Below are 24,527 nucleotides of genomic sequence, written 5' to 3' on the forward strand. Positions count from 1 at the left end.
ACCGCTTAGGTTTTAGGCAGTGTAGAAATTTTTTGAAAATAAATAAATAAATAAAAGTTTCAAGTTTCAAGTTTATTAGTGTTTTTGATTAATCGCTTTAATCACACTTCAAAGCGATGAACATAAATAATAAACATTAAAATTACAGTATTAAGGAGTAATACAATACTTAACATAAATTTAAAATCAAACAGGACTATTAACAAACTTTACAGACAAGAGAAAGGGGAAAGAGGGAATTGAACTACAAAATATTAAAAATAGAATAGTCAGGGAAAAAAACACAAGGTAGGGGATGTAAAATTCCATAATCAAAATCAATTCAATAACTAAATCAAAGACGGAAAATTATCAATCAAAAGCATCTTTAAAAAGATTAGTCTTAAATTTATCGAGGTTGTGTTCTTCTCTCAAGTAGATAGGAAGAGAGTTCCAGACTTGAGGGGCCGTAACGGAAAAAATAAATTGTCGTCTAGTATTGATGATATTGTGGATCTCTGAGGAAGGCCACTTTTAGCTGAAACACAGACTGTGTTGGCTCTGCGTCATTTTCTATACAGCAGCTATACTGACTGCAGTTTGCTGGATCTACGTCATTTGCATCTTTTGTATAGCAACCACATTGTTTGGAAGAACTTTATTTATTGTACACAAGTCACACTGGTTTGGGGGGGTTTTATCCCTTTTTTTTTTTTCACGTTCGGTTGCAGTATTCACACCGTGGCCCTCTTTTACAAAAGCGTGCTAAGCGTTTTAGCGCGCGTTTCGCATGCGCTACAACAACACGTTCGATAACCGCTAACACGTCCATAGGATAACATGCACACGTTAGCATTTAGCGTGTGTTTAGCACATGCTAAAAAGCATAGCGCACCTTTGTAAAAGGGGGGAGGGGGGTTAGCCCGGAAAGAGAACTTCTTGCCTTCGATTCACAAACTTTGATTATTTTATACTACAACGGGGTGCTCCGCGTGACTCTCTAAATGTGATACATCAGATACCCCGGACCCCTGAGGAAGGAGTGTTTCTCTGAAACACGGACCATGTTGTGTCCGCACTCCATATACAGTGGTGCCTCGCATAACGGACGCCTCGCACAGCGAACGCTGCGCACAACGAACTTTATGTCTTGATCCGTACAACGAACTTCGTTTCACACAACGAAGTCGCCCGAGCTGCATCCTTCCGTGCAGGCACTGCGCTTAACTGCCCTCTCTCCGCCTGGTTCCCTCTTGCCCCCCCCGACTCCCCGACACGATCGGGGCAAGAGGGAGCTCAAGCCCTCTTGCCCCCCCCCGACTCCCCGACACGATCGGGGCAAGAGGGAGCTCAAGCCCTCTTGCCCCCCCGACTCCCCGACACGATCGGGGCAAGAGGGAGCTCAAGCCCTCTTGCCCCCCCGACTCCCCGACACGATCGGGGCAAAAGGGAGCTCAAGCCCTCTTGCCCCCCCGACTCCCCGACACGATCGGGGCAAAAGGGAGCCCAAGCCCTCTTGCCCCGCCGATTCCCCAACTCCCCGACAATATCGGGCCAGGAGGGAGCCCAAGTCCTCCTGGCCACGGCGACCCCCTCACCCCACCCTGCACTACATTACGGGCAGGAGGGATCCCAGGCCCTCCTGCCCTCGACGCAAACCCCCCCTCCCCCCAACGACCGCCCCCCCCAAGAACCTCCGACCCGCGACCCCCCTGGCCGACCCCCACGACACCCCCAACCCCCTTCCCCGTACCTTTCTGTAGTTGGCCGGACAGACAGGAGCGCTTATATTGAGGTCTTTTTCTCCACTAAAAAATTTTGTGGTTTGTGCATTTTTTTATCAGTGTTTGAGTTAGGGCTCTGGATGGTGTGTCTTTTTGGCTTTATATATTGCTCTAAATACATCCGCCATAAAGAAATTCTAATAATGCCTTATGTTTGAAAACATTTTTTGGAATTGCCTACAATTTGGTGTTCCATTCCTTGATACTTTACTTTTACTCAAATATTTATTTAATAAAATGGTGCTCTTTTCACTACCAGTCTGATGAGTCATCTGAAATCCACTGCCTAAGGGGTTACATAGCTCTAGAGCAGTGGTTTCCAACCCTGTCCTGGAGGACCACCAGGCCAATCGGGTTTTCAGGCTAGCCCTAATGAATATGCATGATGCAGATTTGCATGCCTGTCACGTCCATTATATGCATATCTCTCTCATGCATATTCATTAGGGCTAGCCTAAAATCCCAATTGGCCTGATGGTCCTCCAGGATTGGGTTGGGAACCACTGCTCTAGAGTTCGTAATGTCCTTTATTGCTAAGGTAGACCTAGAAATGGGACATAGAAAAGCAGCAAAGCTGATAGCAGATTTCCTGGGCTAAGAGTGTCCCCCACCCCCACACACAAAGGCACACATCAGCCACCAAAAACTCCTTTAGCCCTTTTGCTGCCTATCATGGGGGCAATTCTGTAACTGGGCACCAGAGGGCACCTGATAGAAGCCTGTTCTGTAAAGGAACGAAGGCACCTACTTTTCTTCATAGAATATTTGTGTAACTGTCACAACACACATGAACATTTACATGCGCTATAAAACTGACATGTGTGTGCTTTATTGCCAGAGATATGCACATAGGTGCTGATTCTATAAACGGCGCTTAGAAAAATGGCGCCAGTTGAGTGTCAATCACACCTAGGCCTCATTTACAGAACCACGGTGCCTATATCAAAACTTAGGCACCTGAAATGTAGGATGAGGCTTTTAAAGGCCTACATTTCAGGTGCCTAAGTTTATGGAGAATCGACCAGAAAATTAAAAAGGTACGGGCGAAGGGAAGGGGGCATGCACATGGTGGGGGGGGGGGAGCAAGAAAGATTGGGGGGTGGAAAAGAGGGCAGGGAGGGGTGCCACCACCCTAGGTGCCACATACTCTCGCTATGCCACTGGGCCTGACCCTCCCAGAGCTTATGCAGGCCCAACCGATATTCAGCTGCAAGCTGCCACAAGAGGTCACAACAGCCATTTTCCGAAGGTTGTGCAAGGGGCAGGAGAGGGGGGGGGGGTCTCATTCTTGCCCCCTTCGAAGCTTTTGGACCACCAGGGATGCAAGGAGGCTTGTGGGGCCCTCAATGGAGGGGAAGGGAAGGATGGATGGCAGGATGGATTTTCCCTTTGGTTGGGGCAGAGAGGAGGGAAAGAGGGAGCTTGGGGGGGGGACAGGGGGATTTTGTGTGGGGGAGAGAGAAGGGTGGAGAGATAGTAGCATTTTATCATAGGCGGGAGACGGGGAAGAAAAGGTGTTGAGATGGGGAGGAAGTTGGGAGGGGGATTGGAGCTCTGGGGCTCTGTATTTTGTTTAAAAAAAAGTATGCAGAGACACTCAAAGTTACAGGAAAATACATTTAAAACCAATAGGAGGAAATAGTTTTTCACTCAAAGAATAGTTAAGCTCTGGAACGCGATGCCAGAGGTTGTGGTAAGAGTAGTTAATGTAGCTGGTTTTAAAAAAGGTTTGGACAATTTCCTGGATGAAAAGTCCATAGTCTGTTATTGAGACAGACATGAGGGAAGCCACTTCTTGCCCTGGATCGGTAGCATGGAATGTTGCTACTATTTGAGGTTTTGCCAGATATTAGTGACCTGGATTGGCCACCATGAGGATGGTCTAGTGGGCTGGATGGATCATTGGTCTGACCCAGTAAGGCTATTCATATGCTCTTATGTTCTTATGCCAGGCCGAGCTGTCCTAAATCAGGTCACTCTGCTATGCAGATGCTGGTACTGAATACTGCTGCCACCCGCATGCCTTTGAGACTCCTCCCCAGTGAAACCTCCAGCTCCCTTCTGATCTGCCTGCTTTTTATTTGGGCAGTCGAATGGGATATTCAACGGCACTCTCCAGTTAAGTGCTGCTGAATATCCTCCATCTTAGGTGGCGGCAAGCAATTTAAGCGAGGAGGAGGGATACCTGCCCACATAAATGACTCTGAATATCGGCCCCAAAGTTTCTAATATTGATAATTACTTTATTTCACATTCTAAAATAACTAATCCTCCAAACCTTACACTGAAATTAAGCAAAGATCTATGATTAAGATTGGAAATTTGATGCACAGAACATAGTCACTCGTGTTCAGGTAGTACAAGGGTTCTTAAAAAAGTTTCCGCACGTTCATATTTTAACAGGAAAAGGTTGGGGGCGGGAGAAATGGTAAAAGAGCATGTCGTAGAATGTCATGTGACTAGTGAGTCAGGCCAACTGGCTCACCTTGCAGGTAGCGATGTAATTTACTTTTGAGATATTTAATAAACAGCGTTTAAAAACATAAAAGTGAGGAAACTTTTTGAAGAACCCTTGTATATTCCAGAAAATCGCAATGAACATCAAAATTTTGGTAATGCTGCAATCTGTTGGGGGGGGGGGTGGGGGGGGTTCCTGAAAGGAGGAGGAGAAAGAGAGTTGAGTTGAGGATGGACCTTGCAGGTAGGGTGACCAGATGTCCGGGGAAATCCAGATATTGATGACCGGAGTTGATGACCGGAGACACTGGATTTGGGGCTTCCGGTTTGCTGACAAGGATCGGATGACATCTGGAGAAGTTTGGCAGCCAAAGGAGTGAAGTCATTTCAAGCTGGACTTCAGTCTTGACTGTTTTGTTTTTTATTTTTTCACTTTCTTTTTTAGTTTATGATATATTTATTTTTAAATCTCATTCATTGTTTTGCCACTTGGTTTTTGTTTCCTACTTTATTATTTAAATTTCATTTAAATTTCCCAAGAATTCTATAGTTTCAACGGTTCTCCCTCCTACTTCTATTTCCTATCTCCCCTCTTTTTTCAACCTTTCAAAGTCCTTTAGACCATTGTAGTCTTATTAGAATGTTTATTTTCTTATTTTTTCTCATCTATCTCTATTTTAATTTTTTCATTACTCTACTAATTGTCATTTTTCTAGGTACTTTAGTTAGATTGAGAGCCTTCGGGACAGTAAGGGAATATCTAAGTACCTATTTTACTTATATTTTACTTATAATTTGAATGCACCCTATTGTCTGTTTTTTTCTGTAAACCGCTTAGAATCCTAACGGAGTTTAGCGGTATATAAGAAATAAATTACATTACATTACATTACATATGTCTCCTTTTTAGAGGATTGTCTAGGCTCCCGGATGGACTTAACAAAACCTGGTATTTGTCTGGGTTTTGGGAAGCCCTGATGAACTCCAGCCACATCTGGAGGGCTTCTGAGCATGCACGGATGATGTCACACACAGATCCATGCAAACTCCAGGCCGTCCAGATGCGACCGGAGTTTGTCAGGGAAGAAGAGATGCTTGAAAAGGACCCTCTCAGATGTGATAATTCAATTTCTCCCTGGTAAGTCAGCTGTCTGGAAGAATGAGGCGGGTCTGTCTGTTCTTCCTGTCCCCTGTGCAAACAGTAACTGCAGTTCATGAGCAGTGCTTCTTATCTGCTGCTTCTTCCTCTGCCAGGATTCTATAAATACAAAAGAATTGCCATACTGGGACAGACCGAAGGTCCTTCAAGCCCAGTATCCTGCTTCCAGCAGTGGCCATTCCAGGTCAAAAGTATCTGGCAAGATCCCAAGAAGAAAAACAGATTTTATGCTGCTTATGCTAGGAATAAGCAGTGGCTTTCCCCAAGTCATCTCAATAATGGCTTATGGACTTTTGTTTTAGGAAATTATCCAAACCTTTTTTAAACCCTGCTAAGCTAACCACTTTCACCACATTCTCCGGCAACAAATTCCAGACTTTAATTACATGGTGAGTGAAGAACTATTTTCTCTGGTTTGTTTTAAATCTACTACTTCGTAGCTACATTGCATGCCCCCTAGTCCTAGTATTTTTGAAAAGAGTAAACAAGTGATTTACATCTATACTTTCCACTCCACTCAGCATTCCTCTGTGCTCAGAAACAGGCAAGATCCCATTTCTGGGAACTTAAAAAAAACATTTATTTCTTTTTGAAAGAGGGCCCAAAATGCTTGTTTACCTAGAAGCAGTGGTTCCCAACCCCGTCCTAGAGGACCACCATCTAGTCAGGTTTCCAGGATAGCCCTAATGAATATGCATGCCTGCCACCTCCATGATGTGCAAATCTCTCTTACGCATATTCATTAGGGCTATCCCAAAAACCCGACTGGCTGGTGGTCCTCCAGGACAGGGTTGGGAACCATTTTACTAAACGGGTCATCCTGCCCTGCTTAAATATTTCTTCTTTAGGAATATTTAACTTCATGGAAAGAGAGTAAGGACCTACCCCATCCAATTCCATAGTAGTAAATGAGCTTGCTCTCTTCAGACCCAAACACCTTGATCACCATGCTGTATAAGTGCAGACCTTCCACCAGCATCCAGGCAAACGCACTCAGGAAAAAAAAATGCAGAAGCATGGCAAGGATTTTACAGGGCACCTTAAAGAAGGAAAAAAAACAACAACATTAAAAGTAAGCTCTGAAATTGTTGCATGACTTTCTTTTCTACACTCATGATCGAACGAGAAAAACATCCAAAAAGCGGCCTGTCAGCAAGAAAAAAAAATTTGGGACGTATTTTTCTAAAATGTGTCCTAGGCTGTTTTTCACTTTCGATGACTTGTGGCTTAGGCGAAAACGGACTCAGACGTTCCTTTCGATTATGCCCCTCCACATCTAGACCAAGAGTCAATAATATGCAACAGAATCAAGATCATTTAAAGAACAAATACTGCCCATGATCAGACTGTCCAGGGGCAGAAGAATAGAAGCATTGCCACACTGGGACAGACCGCAGGCCCGTCAAGCCCAGTATCCTATTTCCAACAGAAGCCAACCCAGGACACGAGTACCTAGCAAGATCCCAAAGAGTGAAATGTATTTTATGCTGTGTATACTAGGAGTAAGCAGTGGATTGCCCCACATCCATTTTAATAATGGCTTACAGTCTTTTAAGAAGTTATCCAAGCTTTTCTAAACCCCGCTAAGCTAACTGCTTTCACCACATTCTCTGGCAACGAGTTTCAGAGTTTAATTACATATTGACTGAAGAAATATTTTCTCCTATTTATATTAAATCTGCTACTTAATATCTTCATTACATGCCCCCTGGTCCTAGTATTTTTGGAAAGAGTAAACAAGCGACTCACATCTACCTGCTCCACTCCATTCAACCCTTAACCAAAAATGTTAACTGGGCAAATAGGACCACATAAATGGCAGGCTACAAAGCTGGCCAGATACTCCTAGGTTATATTTAAAAGGAGCCCTGTTGTGCTGCCTGAGACCCCGACCTTGCCATTCATAACCTCCCCCAAATCAAGCTGCCCTCCCAATGCTCCCCAAATTAACCCCCTTCCCCCCCTCCTAAATTAAGCCCTGTCTATAACCAAAAGTCCCTCCCACCTCTGGTAGGGTACACCAACTTCCAATAGAGGCCTCCCCAGGCCTACCTTCAAAGTTCCTTAGTGTCTCCAGAGGGGTCTGGCATGAGCGATCTCCAGTTGTTCCTGCCTTTGCCAGTATCAAGTTTTAAAATGATGCCGGCGACCCCTAGTGATGGTCTCATGGTGCTATCATTCTCCTCTGAATTATATACTTTAACATAGCAATCACTCACTGGGCTAATTTCAACCACCGATAATCTTTATGGACTATCTCATTATTCATTTGGTATATTTAATGAGGGAGAAAATAGTTCTTTATACAACGTGTAATTAAACTCTGAAATTCGTTGCCAGAGAATGTGGTGAAATCAGTTGTCTTAGCAGATTTTAAAAAGGTTTGGCTAATTTCCTAAAAGAGAAGTCCATAGGCCATTATTGAGATGGCTTGGAGAAATAAGCAGCACAAAATCTGTTTTACCTCTTGGGATCTAGCTAGGTACATGTGACCTGGGTTAGCCACTGTTGAAAACAGGATACTGGGTTTGATGGACCTTTAGGTCTGTCCCAGTATGGCAGTTCTTAAGTTCTCACTTATCTTGGAAAGAATCCCAGGCACAAATTAATGCCCACTGTCACTTAAACTTCAAACACTGAGAAACAGGAAAGCCTTTCCAAGACAAGTAGAGTTTTACAGTGCTTGGCAGAAATAGATGAGATTAAAAAAACAACATACTTCTGAAAGTCAGAAGCCATGAGGACAACATCACACCAGCTAAGCTTGTCACCACCTAATTCCCTAATTCTTTTATTACAATATTGTAAACCATTTGGACTTTTATTACAGGAGGTATATCAAATAAAGTGAACTTTGAAATGAGCTTCATTATGGTTTATAGTGCTACTATAATTGTTTATGTTTACATTTATAGGTATTTGATAATCACCCTATCTTGGAAAAGTTCAGAGCAGTAAATTTAAAAAAAAAAAATGTATAACATTTTATTGAAGAAATCCAGTAAATATACGATGATATAATTCAATAAAATAGTCATTACATTAAAATTCATCATATTAATTTCCATCAAATATCTTTCATTTCTTCAAAATATATTTCCAAATTACCCATTACATCTCTCAATACCCTCCCCCTATTTCCTTCCACCTTCCCTTTTCCCTATTCACCTCTCCCCATCCCCCCCCCATAATTTTTAATTATAATATTGTAATAAATGAATTAAACAAAATACAATTCAAATAATTCCACATATATTACTATCATCCTCCTATTACCACCCCTGACCCTAGAATGAAAGGTGACATCAATTACCAAATACTCCCCCCCCCCACCATACCTCTATTTCTTTGCTAGTGCGAAAAGCAACTCCAACCTGTTGCTCGTGCCAGCAGCGGCTCTCCCTCTGATGTCACTTCTGGCTCCCGCACCTAGGCAGTGATGTCAGAGGGAGAGCTAACACAGGCAGCAAGTTGGTAATGCTGCTCGGGCCGGGGAAGTTAAAAGAGGTACAGGGTAGGGAAAGGATGCACGTGCGTGCAGCAGGGAGGACAGAGAAGAGGGTGGAGCAGGGGCGCCATTGCCATAGGCGCTTCTCACCCTCGCTATGCCACTGGCTGTTACCTAAAAGTGGGCGTGGTTAGGAGACAGATCATGAGCATGTTTTCAAGTTAGGCCCCAGGTGCCGTTGTTAGATTGTGAGCCCGCCGGGATAGATAGGGAGAAATACTTAGAGTACTTGAATGCAAACCGCTTTGAATAAATAAATTAGGCACCATTAGAAGCCAGTATTTAGACCAGTGTAATGCAAACTCTGTGCCTCCCGAGTTTTCAGGACCCAACGTGAGAGGAGTAAGGAGTCGAAAGCACTCTCTAAGAGGTGGGCTTTTAAATGGGCCTTGAACACTGCCAGAGACGGAGCCCACCGTAGGGATTTGGGCAGCTTGTTGCAAGCATATGGTGCTACTAGGCAGAAGGGACGGAGTCTGGAGTTGGCAATTGAAGGGAAGGGCACGTATAGGAGGAATCAGATGCTCCTTATGAAATTTTTTTAACACCCTATGCCTAACCTATATGCTTTTGCAAACCCCCAAAATGTATTTTGTTTTGTAGCATATAGGTTAGGCACAAAGGTATTACAATATTTCATAAGGAGCACTGAAGTTTTTTTTTTGCCTGTGATGTGTGTGTGATGCCAGCACGCCATGATCTGAGGCACTTTCCTTCTCTTCTACGAGAGAGTGTTCATGGTGGTTATTTAGAGTATTATGGTGGAGAGGTTTAAACTTATTGTCTGTAATAATAATATTGTCCCATTCTCCCTCAGTTCGATCCATAATTATAGCCCCTCTCAATACCAGTGCTGCCAAGAGAAAGTACAGCGCTGTACAGCGCTCCAGGCATCTGGTAGAACTTTATAAATAATAAATATAAGTAGTCCTGGAGACAACTGGATTTTTGTCAAGCGATGATACCTTTCATTGGATCAGCGTAAGGAATATCCAGAAACCATACAGATCCCTGCAGCCAATGTAACAAATATAATAATTTATAATAATAATAATTTTATTTCTTATATACCGCTATACCCTAAGTTCGAAGTGGTTTACACGTGTTTATTCTGCTGCCACTTTCTTCCTCGCCAACCAGAATCGCAATCCTTCCTTTCCTCTAATAACCCATGGGTTGGCAAGCTCAGTTCTCACGTGGCTTAAATATACATGAGATCTATTTGCACACCAGGAAGATAGCGCATGCCAAAGGATCTCAGGCCTATTTTTGAGGGAATCCTGAAAATTCAATCGGGTTATGGCCCTCAAGGATGTGGTTAGTTTGTCCGCACCAGCACTAACCCCGGCTTTGATGGAATCTGTTTCCTTTTCAGCCTTCTTTTCCCCTCCCCCCCCAGTTTATTAATCAATTGCAAACACCACTTTGGTTCTCAGATCAACTCCTAGCGTTCTATATCTTTGCAAATGATAAAATAAATATTGTCAAAATCAAAGCTGTTAAATTTAAGGCTGATCTGTGTCTGCAAGAAAAAGGTCTTTCTTTGAAATGGTCTTTGTTAATCTTGGATAATCAGCGGGGCTGATCTGAGGCTGCAAATGCCAACTGTTCTAGGACACAAATGGCTTCTGAATAATGAGCTACGATATTAAACATTGATTTTGGCTCTTTTGTGCCATATTTTGTCGTATATTTCAGTTTGTCTTTTTCTTTTCCAGCTCTGACTTTCGATTCTTTCCTCCAAGCACAGCATGCTGGAGGAATAATGATGCCATGGGGGAAATGGCATCCGTCTGTTGCTTGAGAGGGCACAGTACATTTCACGACCCGATCCCGATGTGCTTTTGCAATAGGACATATTATGCTACATTAGAAAGTAAGACAAAATTTTTTTTTAAATAAACACCTAAGTGGTTACCTTAAAGAGCAAGTTGCCTACAGCTGCTTATTTTAGGGTTACTATATGGCTCCAGAAAAAGAAGGACAGATTGAGACATTCGGGTTTTACTTCCATTGCTTTCAATAGAAGTAAAGCCCAGATGTCTCAATCCGTCCTCCTTTTTCTGAAGCCATATGGTAACCCTAGCCTATATGAACGTTTACCTCTTCAAGCACCTAAATTTAAGGGCTTATTTTTCACCAAGCACCTAAATTTGAGCACTCAGTAGGGAATGAATGGGGAAGAAAATGATAATCACATAAGTGACCGCCCCCATAAGTCATTCGCAACTTGGTACTTACCTACAGGGAACTTATTTTACCTTTTCCTTTAACTTTGCCTTTATTTTTCACATGACACCTAAATCTGAGCAAGTGAAGGGGCATAATAAAAAAAAAACGTCTAAGTCCCCTTTTGGCCTAAGGACTTAAACGTTGAAAGTAGAAGCAGGGAAAATGTCCATAATCAAACAAAACGTCCAAATGGAGGTTTTTTGATAATGGCATTCAGCTGTTTAAACGCCCAGACCACCACTACGTCTACATTTATACCCCCAAGCCCTCCTGCCCCGCGGCACCGATCTCCCTCCCGATTATGTTTGGGGCAAGAGGGAGCCCAAGCCCTCTTGCCCCACGGCACCCCGACGTTCCCCGACGACATCAGGGCAAGAAGGAGCCCTAGCATTCTTGCCCTGCGGCACTCCGATGTTCCCTGATGACATCGGAGCAAGAGGGAGCCCAAGCCCTCCTGCCCCGGGCACCCGCGGCAACCCCTGATTACGATCAGGCCAGGAGGGAGCCCAAGCCTTCCTGCCCAGGTGGACCCCCTCCCCCCCTCCCCCACTATAATATGGACAGGAGGGATCCCAGGCCCTCTTACCCTCGACACAACCCCCCCAACGACCGTCCCCCCCGAACCCCCGATCGGCCCCCCATACCTGTAAAATGTTGGCCAGATGGACGGGTGCCAAACTCGCCCGTCCGGCAGGCCAGCCGGCTGCAGAATGGGGCCGGATTGGCCCAGGCATCTGAAACCCCGCCCACAGGTGGGGCCTAAGGCGCCTGGGCCAACCAGAATAGGCCCGGGAGTCTTAGGCCCCTCCTGTGGGCGGGGCCTTAGGCCAACATTTTACAGGTATGGGGGGTGGGATTGGGGATGGGGGGTCGTGGGGTCGGCGGGGGGGCCGACTGGAGGTTCGGGGGGGCGGTCATTGGGAGAGGTTGTGTCGAGGGCAGGAGGGCCTGGGATCCCTCCTGCCCGTATTGTAGTGGGGGGTCCGCATGGGCAGGAGGGGTTGGGCTCCCTCCTGCCCGATCATGTAGGGGGTGGGGGGCGAGAGGCCAGGAGGGCTTGGGCTCCCTCCTGGCCTGATCGGAATCGGGGGGTGCCGTGGGTGCCTGGGGCAAGAGGGTTTGGGCTCCCTCTTGCCCCGAGCGTAATCGGAAGGGGGAGCGGTGCCACGGGGCATGAGGGCTTGGGCTCCCTCTTGCCCCGATGTTGTGTGTGTGGGGGGGGTGATATATCGCGGCAGGAGAGATGCCTCATCTCCCCTACCGCGATGCCATCACTCCTCTATCCGAACTGCCGCGACTCGCGGCAGGAGAGATAGGGTATCTCTCCTGCCGCGGGTCACAGCAGTTTGGTTAGAGGAGTGATGGCATCGTGGTAGGGGAGATGAGGCATCTCTCCTGCCGCAATCATTGCTGTAGGGGATAGGCAGCCACGATCAGCTCAGCGGCCCCTTTTTCGGCACTTAGACCTGTTTTGACTTCGTCTAAGTCAAAACGTATAAGTGCCGACTAGGCAACCTGCCTAAGGTTTTGGTTATACCTGCTGCACGCCTAGGTGTAGGTCGGCCCACCTCCCGCCCACCGCCTGCCCTTTCCCCTACTCTAAACACGCCTCTTTTCTCTCTGTGCGTTTAGTGGCAGGGGAAAGGCCTAAGCTGGTTTTAGATACGTCTAAAACCAGCTTTGATTATGGGTACTTGGACGATCAGGCTTTTTGATCGTCCTAGTAGCCATTTAGGACACTTTTTAGACTTTTTTTTTTATTATTATGAACCCCTTAGCTTTTTTTTTTTTTTTTTTTTGTAAAGAGCTGCAAGGAGCAGAAATTTCATCCATCCCCTCTTACTCCCACTGGAATCTAACCCAGACCCATCCTTACCTGCTAAGATGCATTCCATCCTCACCTATACCCACAGGAATGGATGCTGTTACTTACTCACTAGAAGCCCTCTGTTTCTTCCTGTCTCCTGTCTTGTGGTGTTTTGGGCTGTGTTCACTATTAAACCAATGAATGTTCCAAGTCTCATTCTGTGTATTTCAATTGCTTTTTACATTGCATTCCAAGTCTTATTCTGGCATCACTAGAGATTTTAACTACACTCTCACAGGAATCCCACAGCAACTTCTTCCATCCCCACAGGAATCCCACAGGTTTTTCTCACAAAGCTCTCTACTTATTTGGAGTGTCCATTTGATTAATTGTTTTGTGATTCACTAGTTTCATTGGCTGAGAGTGACAGAGTTGTGATGCATGCAGTCTAATCAAATGTAAATCCGGTTCTTATAAACAGTCAGAAGGAATTTGCATATGGTGTTTTCCGTCACTTTGACTCTGAAGGTGCGTTCTGTTAAGAAGATGGTATCTGTGCAAATATATGGGTCCTAAGGCCCAGATTCTGTAACCTGCGCCGTGGTCGGTGGCCATCATAAAAGCAGCCACCAATCGTGTGCCAATAACACGACGGCACCGGTTAGAGAATCATGCCTCCGGCAAAGATAGGCGCCGGAAATGTAGGCCAGGATTTGTTGTGAATCGCACCTCTTGAGACACCAACCAATGCCTAACTTCACTTCCGGCATTAGCCACACCTATCGTGGCGTTAAGCTGCAGTAGGCGCCTCTGGAGGTACAATTCCGGTGTCAGTAGGCTCTTTAAATTTAATGTTAATTGCTAGTTCAAATGGTGTTTGCTAATTAACTTAGGCGCTAAGGCGCTAGTAGCGTGCCTTCTGGCGCCTACGTTTAGGCACCAGTTAGTGAATTTCCCTCGAACTGACTGACTAAGAAACCCATAATCCCAAAACATAAATGTCCAATAAGAATCCTAAATCAGCACTTGGATGTCCTAATTGCCAGGACGTCCAAGTGCCGATAATCAAAATCGTCTTTTTGTACGTCTAGCAAGCATTCCAGCCTCTGTACGTTCAGAGCACGAGATGGGCATGGCAGAGGTGTGTTATGGGCAGGCTTTGGGCAGTCATAAGGGTGGGTTAGACATGACGTCTTGCAGTGATAATCAAACATTTTGCAATACATCCTGTAAGGAGTGATTGTTGATTTTGCCCTTTGATCATAGACGTCCAGGGTGGGTGGGGAGATACTTTTAATTAGAGTGCAATTGTTGTGATATGTATAAAGGGGGGGGATCATATATGTATTTGTCATAAATATAATTTGATAGAAGTTAAGTGTTGTTAAAGTGTAAAATATGTTGCATTTATTTTTGGCTTTAAAATGAATAAAGATATATATATAAAAAAAAAGACATCCTGTGCAGAACTTATACGTTTCAAACTACACCTGTTTTAGAAGGGTCTAAGTGCCACAAAGGTGCCCAAACTGGCCAGATGACACATCAAGGTAATACACCCCCACACTCCCCCAGTGCTCCCTTCCACCACACAAAAACGAGAACAAAAAGTTGCATACCTGTCTCTAAAACAGCAACATCTTGTATGGGGACACCTAGTAGAGCTGTACACAGGTGTCCTAAGTAATGGGTGGGCTAATGAACCATAGAGAAGAGGACTCAGGCCCATAAGCCACTCTAACCACTACATTTATGGTGGAAAATGTGCGCCCCCCCCCCCCATAACCCTACTGTACTGCCATATAAGTGCCACCTGCAGCCATAAGGGCTATTGGTGTTGTAGACAGGTGGATATAGTGGGTTTTAGGGGAAGGGGGTTTTGGGGGGCTCACCATAAGGGAGTTTTGGTGAGATGTTTATCTGGCACCCTTTTAGTGAAGTTCACAGCAGTGCCCTCTAAGGTGCCCCACTGCTCTGTTGCCCTGTCTGGGAGCCAGTCCATTACAGGACCGGTCCCTCCCATGTCCAAATGGCCTTGTTTTGGCCATTTGTGACTTGGATGAAATTTTGTTCAAAAAATGTGGTATAAAGATAGACTTTCTGAAGGTCTGGGTGGCCCAATGGCCTGACGTCCAGATAGAGAATTTTCAAATATATATATATATATATATTTCTAGACGTATGGTGGTTTGCCTTTCAAAAATGGGCATTTCTTACTGCCGATTTTGGACATCCAGCGCCATACTTCCAAATCGGACTTAGACGTATGTTTTGAAAATGCCCCTCCATGATTCCTTGCAATCTGCTCTTTTTTTTTTTTTTGCATGGGGTCTATTTCCTAAACTACATAAAAGCTATACCATGCATCATTGGGCAATAGTACAATTTAATACAGGATTATTTGATCACAATGCAAGTTAAATAATAATAAGTTGCAAAGCATGCAATTTCATGCAAATCAGCTCAGTATTACATTAATTCTTGCAGGCTGAGTTATTCATGAAATGATAATAACATCTCAAAAGGCATTGTTCTCTTTCTTCTCTGAGAGCATCAGGCTGAAAACACATAGCCCAGTGTTCCCAGCGAACAACTTAAAAGTACATACTAAAATATACTTCTTAACCCCATTAATCCTCTAACCCCGATCCCCTTTCAAATCAGCCTCCCTGGGTATCTCTCCGATGAGTAACGTGTGTGTGATAGGTATGAGGAAATTCACTGCATCAAAATGGCAACCTCATCCTCCTAGTGGTACTCTCATGGTACTACTTCTAAGAGTGCAGCACAACAAAGAAAAATGGGGAGTCCCAATGATCCACAGTAAAAACAATCCACCGATGCTACTTCAGCTTGTCTGCAGTGTTCTTTGCTCACATGTTTAAAGACAATAGACTGTTTTCAGTCCAATTCTTTATATGTGAGGTTGCAAACCATTGAACCCCTGAGGAAGGTGTGTTCGCCGAAACACAGACCGCATAGGGTCCGGTTGGATTTTTATCACAGTATTTTTTATCATTGTACTTTTTAATTGAATTTTCATGGTTTTATATGTCAGTGTTTAATAAATTATCTCCAGAACATCTGTATCCACTACTTCTAGGAGATCAGTCGACGTGCTATATTTAAAATATTATCTTTTATTATGTGTTGCTAGGAACATGGTTTTGATCTCTAATAAATATAAATGAATAAATAATTAAAACTGATGGCCAGTGGGAATGGACAAGTGAAGATCCGTTTAATAATCTGATTCAGATACAAAAAGTCCGACTTCAAGTATGGAAAGCAGTGCTTAGCTTCTACTTGGATGCCAGACCACTTGATGAATATTTTATAAAGCCTGTTTAAATTGTGTGTCTTAAAAGTGACAAATCCCCTGGACCGGATGGAATTCACCCGAGAGTCTTAAAGGAATTGAAGGTTGAAATCGGAGAGTTATTGCAAAAACTTGCAAACCTGACAATCAGAACTGGACAGATACCGGACGACTGGAGGATAGCGAACGTCACCCCAATTTTCAAAAAAGGATCGAGAGGGGAACCGGGCAACTATAGACCTGTGAGTCTTACGTCTGTCCCCGGCAAGATGGTTGAAGCACTGATCAAGGATAGCATAGTCCGGCACTTGGACGCACACGACTTGATGAAACCCAGTCAACATGGATTCAGGAAAGGGAAATCATGTTTGACGAATTTACTCCAATTTTTTGAGACCGTGAACGAGCAAATTGATAGTGGGAAGCCGGTGGACATAATATACTTGGACTTCCAGAAAGCGTTCGACAAAGTTCCACACGAAAGACTTCTCAGGAAACTACAATGCCATGGCATAGAGGGGGATATACAAAGATGGATAGGCAAATGGCTGGAAAACCGAAAGCAGAGAGTGGGCATAAATGGGAAGTTCTCCGACTGGGAGAAAGTGACTAGTGGTGTACCCCAGGGCTCGGTACTTGGGCCGATCCTTTTTAATATTTATATCAATGACCTGGAGGAAGGAACATCCAGTGAGATCATCAAGTTTGCAGACGATACAAAACTATGCCGGGCGATCAGATCGCAGGAGGATAGAGAGAAACTCCAGAGTGACTTGTGTCGGTTAGAAACATGGGCGGAGAAATGGCAGATGAAGTTCAATGTGGAGAAATGCAAGGTAATGCATTTAGGCAATAAGAATAAGGAATACGAGTATACAATGTTAGGTGCAACTCTGGGGAAGAGTGAACAAGAAAAGGACCTGGGTGTACTGATAGATAGGACCCTGAAGCCGTCGGCACAATGCGCGGCAGCGGCAAAGAAGGCAAATAGAATGTTGGGCATGATAAAGAAAGGAATCTCGAGTAGATCGGAGAAAGTTATAATGCCGCTTTATAGGGCAATGGTCAGACCACACTTGGAATACTGCGTCCAACATTGGTCTCCTTACCTAAAGAAGGATATAAAACTGCTGGAGAGGGTGCAGAGACGAGCAACAAAACTGGTGAAGGGTATGGAGAATCTGGAATACGAGGACAGACTTATAACACTAGGATTGTTCTCCCTTGAGAAAAGGAGACTGCGTGGGGATATGATCGAGACCTTCAAAATACTGAAAGGAATCGACAAAATAGAGCAGAGAAGATTATTTACATTGTCCAATTTGACACGGACTAGAGGACATGTAATGAAGCTAAGGGGGGACAGGTTCAGGACTAATGTCAGGAAGTTCTGCTTCACTCAGAGAGTGGTTGACACCTGGAATGCCCTCCCAGAGGAGATTATTGCGGAATCAACCGTCCTAGGCTTCAAGAGCAAACTAGATGCATATCTCCTTAAGAGAGGCATATAAGGATATGGTGGACTATAAATTACGCCAGGTGTACACCTGGCAGGGCCTCCGCGTGTGCGGATCGCCGGACTTGATGGACCGAAGGTCTGATCCGGAGATGGCAGTTCTTATGTTCTTATGTTTTGCATTGGGCTTGATTTATTTCATTCATTTTGGGGGACTCTGTAGGGCTCTGCCTTCACTCGGGGGAGAAAATGACATGCCTGTCTTCATTCCATTTTGAAATGAAAGAAAGATCAAAGAAACTTCATTCATTTTTCAGTGTGTTTGGAACCCCTCTTCACCTCAGTTTTAAGTTCCTTTCTTGCTTGTTCATTCCCCCAGCCTGGATCTACCCAGACTCCTCTGATCTTATCTGCTGTTCCCTATGGTCCCAAAGGGGCAGGCGAAAATCCCCCAGATGTTCCTGCCCCATTGGTGACTATTTCAAAATGGTGCTGACCTTGAATTATCAGTCATTATTTTATAATATTGGTCCATAGTGGCTGGAATAAGTGGAGATAACACCTGACACCCCCTTTAGAACAAGGATAGCAGCAAACAGACAGGGGGGTGCCTGGGAGAAATCTGCAGAGGTGGAGTGAGAACAGGTCCCGTGCTGATTTAAGTTGGATGCAAGATTTGGTTTTTCTGACCACTATGGTGATTAAACTGAAACAGAAAAAAATGCCATGACACGAAAACTCTGATCAACGAAACTCTAATGAAGCCAACTCTCTCTCATGCCGCTATCCCCCTTCCCCTACCCTGCTTAGAACTTGGTGGAGGACCGTAGTTGATTGCTGCAAGTTCCTGCTTGTACACAGGACTCACTTACCGTCCCGGGTTCAAATCGAAAGCTGATGAGGAGCAGAATCTGGGCAACCAGGATAGCAAATGAAAGATTAGCATGGATGTGGTAGCGCTGGTTCCGAATGGTGCTGACAGAGCTAAAAGAAAGGCACACAAGGGTCAAAATCTTTGAGGGCTTATTTCTAAACATATATTAGGTTTCACAATTTCCTGCTGGAAAGGAGATAGAGGGGTATAGATAGAGGTTTACTGCACAGGTGCTGGACCTGTTGGGCCTCCGTGTGAGCAGACTGCTGGGCGCGATGGACCTCAGGTCTGACCCAGCGGAGGCATTGCTTATGTTCTTATGTTCACCTTCCATGCACGAGTGACTTTCTTGAGATCTTTTTATTTATTTGATTTTTTTTGCCCGTCCCCAAAGGAGCTCAGAACAGGTTACAAATCAGGTACACAAGTGTTTTCTCTATCTGTCCCAGTGGGCTTACAATCTATTTCATGTACCTGGTATAATCTTGGAGCACTGGTAGCACTTTATAAAGGTGACCTATCAAATGCACGCAGGACATTGGCATGCCAACACGTCCACCCTGACATTTGCACACAGAACAAATGCACGCCGCCTATGCAAATGTACTGCCCTCTATGTCTTCCTGTTAGCGCTGTGAGGGGGGTTTGGGGGGGAACCCCCCCCAACACACTCGCACTTCCGTTTTCGCTGCTCTGCTCTGAGGAGGGGTGTGGGGGAAAACCCCTCCCCCACTGCAATCCCGCTCTTGTTCAGGGGGATGCCGACATTGAAGATTGACGCTAACCCCCCACTACACTTACAATTGCGCCCCGAAAACCACGCTCCCTTCATGCGCACACTTGTCACACAGAGCGGAATTGTCGGGGTGCAACTGTCCTGTGCGCTATTGACGGTGTACCCTTTATAAATGGGGCAGTGGTAGATTAAGTGATTTGCCCAGGGTCACAAGGAACAGCACAGGGTTTGAACCCACAACCTCAGGGTGCTGAGGCTGTAACTCTAACCACTACCCCACACTCTCTACCACAAATGCTCATGGTAATGTCAGGGAGTCAGTGGGGCTGTAGAATCATTTGAAGTGACAGAAGAAATGTCAACGACGTTTCTACATAGTTTCATGCCATCTTCAAAATCAAACAATATTAATTAATTAATATTAATAACTCCTAAAATTTAAGGATTCTTTTTCATGGTTGTCAATAACACATCACACTATCGATAATACAGGAGGGGAAGACACTATACAGTAAATGAATTATAAATTATGTCTACCTATAATCGGTTCATAGACAACGGCGCGCGCCGACAACTGAGCGCAAGTCGGAGGCGCATGCCGAAGAAAATTACAGTTTTTAGGGGCTCCGACGGGGGGTTTTGTTGGGGAATCCCCCCACTTTACTTAATAGACATCGCGCCGGCGTTATGGGGGGCTTGGGGGGTTGTAACCCTCCACATTTTACTGTAAACTTAACTTTTTCCCTAAAAACAGGGAAAAAGTGAAGTTTTCAGTAAAATGTGGGGTGTTCCAACCCCCCACAATGCCCCACAATGCGGCGCGATGTCTATTAAGTAAAGTACGCTCCCCCGTCTGAGCCCTAAAAACAGTAATTTTGAGCGGCGCGCACCTCCGTGCTGCGCTCAATTGTCTGGGCGCGCCTTTGTCCCGGCGCGCTTTTAACCTGATAATGACCCCTATAATCAAATGGGCCTCAAAGTCCAACAGGATCTATACGCCTAAGGAGGTAGAATTTCTCCCTCCAGAGTTACAGGTAACATCATTGGTCCATAACCAGAAAAAAAGGCTGAGAAGAAAAAAAAAAAAACTCCACCAACGGGAGAGAAAGTTTTCAGTCTAAAAATATCCTAAAGTTCGTGAAAGCCACTGAGCACCAATTATTTCAAATCTCTTTTATTGATCAAACACAACAGTACAAGTTGCACAAGTAGAACAATAAGGCAATGTGTTTGAACAAGGTGTTTGTTAAATCCCATCCACACCAGGACCACTCACTCCTCCCCCCCCCCCCAAAAAAAAAATAAAAAACCCTGAATAAGGAGGCGAGAGAGAGGGGCATCCATGCTAAAGGGCAAAATAGAAACACTCAATAGAGATTTAGGACAGTTTCTGCATAGTTAAAGAAGGCTAATAGGGTTCTCAGACAGTCGAGCACCAATTATATGTTATCAAAAAAGCGAACTAGAAAGAATCCACACAAATCAATCGAAGCTTGCAATCCGCAAAGCCATACATTTCATGTGTTCAATTTTTCACATATTTCTCGACAAAGAGACCTTGACAAGAGAGCTCGTTTCGCCAATAACTGCGTCAGGAGAAGCATCACAAATCCATACTGCTTTGAAATCTAACCCATGCCCCCCCCTTTAGCCACCCCCTCTTTTGGGAACCGTGTGTAAAAATTTACGTGCACACCATTATAGAATAGCATCTAGAAAGATGTGTGAGTAAATTCAAATGATTACCAATTAGCAACAATAATTGATTGATAGCACCCAATTATCAGCATTAATTGGCTATTATGCAATATTATGCAATTCATGCAGATATTGGGTGTGTGCCCAAATTTACATGATCAATTTTTAGCTCCATATATAAAACTAGGGATTTATGCAGGTTTGTGTGCAAATACTTGCATGACTGCCAAAATTCAACCTATGCACTATTCTGTAAATACCCACTTAACTTATAGAATGCATATTTGCAAGGGAAGTGTTTACAATATGGGTGGAGCATGTGTGAATCTTGCAGCATTTAGTTGCTAATATTTATATTAGTTCTAAGGCTGGCAAAAGCGTTCATGCATAAATGCATAAGGACATATAGACCCAGTTACACTAAAATTCTATACCATTTTTCCCCATGTATAGGCTGCCCCTTTGTATAGGCCTCCCCAGTTCTCGTGACGGCAGCCAATCAGGAAGGGTGCAGGGCGAGGCTTGAGATCACAAACATCACTCCTGCCCTGCACAGTGTGTTTGGAAGAGGCAGCCAGCGTGTTTGGAGAAGGCAGGCGTGGCCGTCCAGGAGGATTATCCTCGAGGGAGGTATTTAAGAGGGGGATGATGTATTGCTCCATGTATAGGCTGCCCCATTTAAGCAAGCTGCGCCCACTAGGCCGGTTTGCAAAATCCATGTATAGGCCGCGGCCTATACATGGGGAAATACGGTATAGGAAAGTAAGCACCTATTTTTTTCTTTACAGAACTGGCTCCTATCATGCACCCTATAGCCATCTGTACTTTATCTGACTGGTTATTGCTATTTAAGAATTCTGCATACTAATAATGAAGAGAATACCCCAAATGGATATACAAAAAAAAAAATCCCAGAAATGTTACAAAAAATGGAATAAAATAATGAGACTCCTACAACTCAGTAAATGCAAAGGAAGAAAACTAAGAATGGTCTAGCAGGTTGGATTCATCTAAAAGAAGTAGCAAACCCAGCACAACCTCAGACTGGTTAAAGTTTGTGCTCTGCTACCACAAACAATTCACTAATACAATCTCCTAATCATAACAACTATCTTAGGTTCCACACCAAAGGGGCAACATGGTTGCAAAACCATAATCTAGTGTTACATGGCTCCCAGCAATGGAATAATCATTAAGTGAAATGACCACCTTCAGCATTTAAACTAAGGAAGCTGCCGCCTACTGATGACATCATTACTTTCCATGTAACTAAATAAACCAGGAAGAGGGAGGAAAACTCTGTTGCCCTCCGCTAGTATATGCAACAGTATTGCTTGATTCTGTGATAATTTGGCTTCTATTTGTTCTTTAGGCAACAAAATATTTAAACTGGAAAGACAAACCATCAATTAAAGTCTATTTATGGTCAAAAGATCAACAAATAGAATATAAATTCCTAAACTGAATTAAATTGAATTGGTGAGTCCCAGTAGCTTTAGATCCTCTCACCATAGAATTACAGACTAGAGAATGACACGGTGACAAAATTCATCACTGTTCCCGTCCCCGCGGATAACCTCGGGAAACCATCTTCATGTCATTCTTTAAGGAGAGAGGAAAAAATTAGAGTACCATTGGGCACAACCACTGACCCGCAAGCTTTGCTTTGAAGAATGCTGGGGTAGAAGGACCGAAGTTGAAATAGACACTAGAAAATGACATGGGATTATTTCCCGCGGTTATCCGCGGGGACGGGAACGGTGATGAATTTTGTCACTGTGTCATTCTCTATTTCGGACTCTCCATATACTGCTTTCTGACTGACCCCTGATCCTCAGAAAGGGTAGAAAAGGGCAGTGAAAGAGCTAAGAAGCAATCTGAATTTGCAATCACTCGTGTAAGTTTAATTTGCTTTTATATTGAGTATGGTATTCTAAATAAGGGCAACGCTTGAGCATCCAGACTTTGGGCCCTGCATTTGGAATTCAGGTGTTTGGCAACCAAAAGGCATTATCCACCCACAAGTTAGAGGCAAAGTTGACTGTGCTGAATTAGGACTTAGCAGAAGGTAATTGAATGAAATCTAGCAATTTAGGGTCATAATCACTGCGATCTTTTCTCCACAGGTGGTAGAAAACACTATTGACTCAGGCTCTTCATAGTTTTATGACTCTGGAAATAACGGAAATTGTTATCATATCAGGGCCCCATGGGCCATCCAGTTAGCATAGCTGTCCTAGTCCATTGTGCATTCAAGCTCCCTATCAGTCTTCCCTCTCCTTCATCATTTCACCTGATTTTTATTTATTTTTATTTTTTTGGTTCTAATAACGATTACTTGTTTCTGAAAAACTTCAGAGTAACATTTGCTCAAAAGTGAAAAACCAAAAACTTTAAATTACTTACGACAATATAGCAAACGTGACCAGAGTAATAGTCAAACAGAAGATGGACAAGGAGCAGCCTATGTAACTGATGGAGGACAGCGCCACCTGGTGTGTCCGGCTGAGCTGTACATAAAAAGAAAAGAAATTCGGGTTATTTTTTGGTAAAGATGATTTATCAATCAGATATAACCAAAAGGTTTTGTGAAATCTCTCAGTTTTAGTTCTTTTCTATTATTATTTAACATTGTAGCAAATTTGAAGTCAAGACATTTGTTTCCTTTGGATATGTGTGCTGTACATTTTGAAGGAACTAATTCTATGGGTGCTGTGGATGCTTGAGCAAATGCCTTGACTGTAATTTCCGCTGGGTTAGCACTCCCAAACATTTTAAAAAATTGGCTATTATGGTACTTATATTTGTAATGTCCTATGAATCTAAGCAAAACTCAGTGCCTTCCCTGCCGGGGCCTTTCCTATGCCGCGTGTCTTCCCTCTGCCATGTCGCTGATGATGTCATCAGTGACGCAGCTGAGGGAAGGCTCCGGCAGGAAAGGCAGTGAAGCAGCCCGTTTAGAGCACTGCCACTGTTTTTGGAGGCCTTGGGAGCTGCTGCACAAGGGGATAGGTGAGAGGCAAGGAAAGATGCTGCACATGGGGGGGGGAGGAGGAGAGGAAGAATTGGGATGGAGGAGAGGAAGGGAGAGATAATTGGCAAATCGGGCAGCAGTAGTGTCAGGGATGGAGTCAGGGAGTGTTGGGGTGGTTCCAGGGTCAATCTTAACTAGGGTTAGTTTTGGGGTAGTTTTAGGAGCATCTTTAAAAATCATACTAGGGCTTATTTTCAGGGTAGGTCTTATTTTCGGGGAAACAGGGTAACAGTGACCAAATTTGCACACTGCACAAACACATAAGAGTGCATAATACTGTCACCTATGCATGTAAATGTTCACTTACCCATGAAAGTGACAGCGGGTGATTAATGAGATCTTATACTAAAGATTAGCATCAGTGGCGTAGCGAGGGTGAGAGGCGCCGGGGCAGGAGGTTCCCCTCCCCCACCCTCATCTCCACCCATCCCACTCCTCCCACAACCCCCTTGCTGCACACACGCACCCCCTTTCCCGTACCTCT

The 24,527-nt window shown here is 44.3% G+C and overlaps 1 protein-coding gene across 5 annotated transcripts in view; it reads right to left on the reverse strand.

Moving 5' to 3' along the window:
- ADGRD1 (adhesion G protein-coupled receptor D1) overlaps positions 1-24,527 on the reverse strand; it is a 458,034-nt gene that overhangs the window by 125,298 nt on the left and 308,209 nt on the right. For all 5 annotated transcript variants that reach the window (XM_033956796.1, XM_033956795.1, XM_033956799.1 and 2 more), the window contains 3 exons: positions 23,416-23,519; positions 18,574-18,685; positions 6,265-6,418 (listed from right to left, as the gene is read on the reverse strand). In XM_033956796.1, the coding sequence (XP_033812687.1) occupies positions 6,265-6,418; positions 18,574-18,685; positions 23,416-23,519 (370 nt within the window). The remainder of the gene's footprint in view (positions 1-6,264; positions 6,419-18,573; positions 18,686-23,415; positions 23,520-24,527) is intronic.

This window comes from Geotrypetes seraphini, chromosome 8, assembly GCF_902459505.1.
Source record: "Geotrypetes seraphini chromosome 8, aGeoSer1.1, whole genome shotgun sequence".
In the NCBI taxonomy this organism is placed as follows: domain Eukaryota; kingdom Metazoa; phylum Chordata; class Amphibia; order Gymnophiona; family Dermophiidae; genus Geotrypetes; species Geotrypetes seraphini.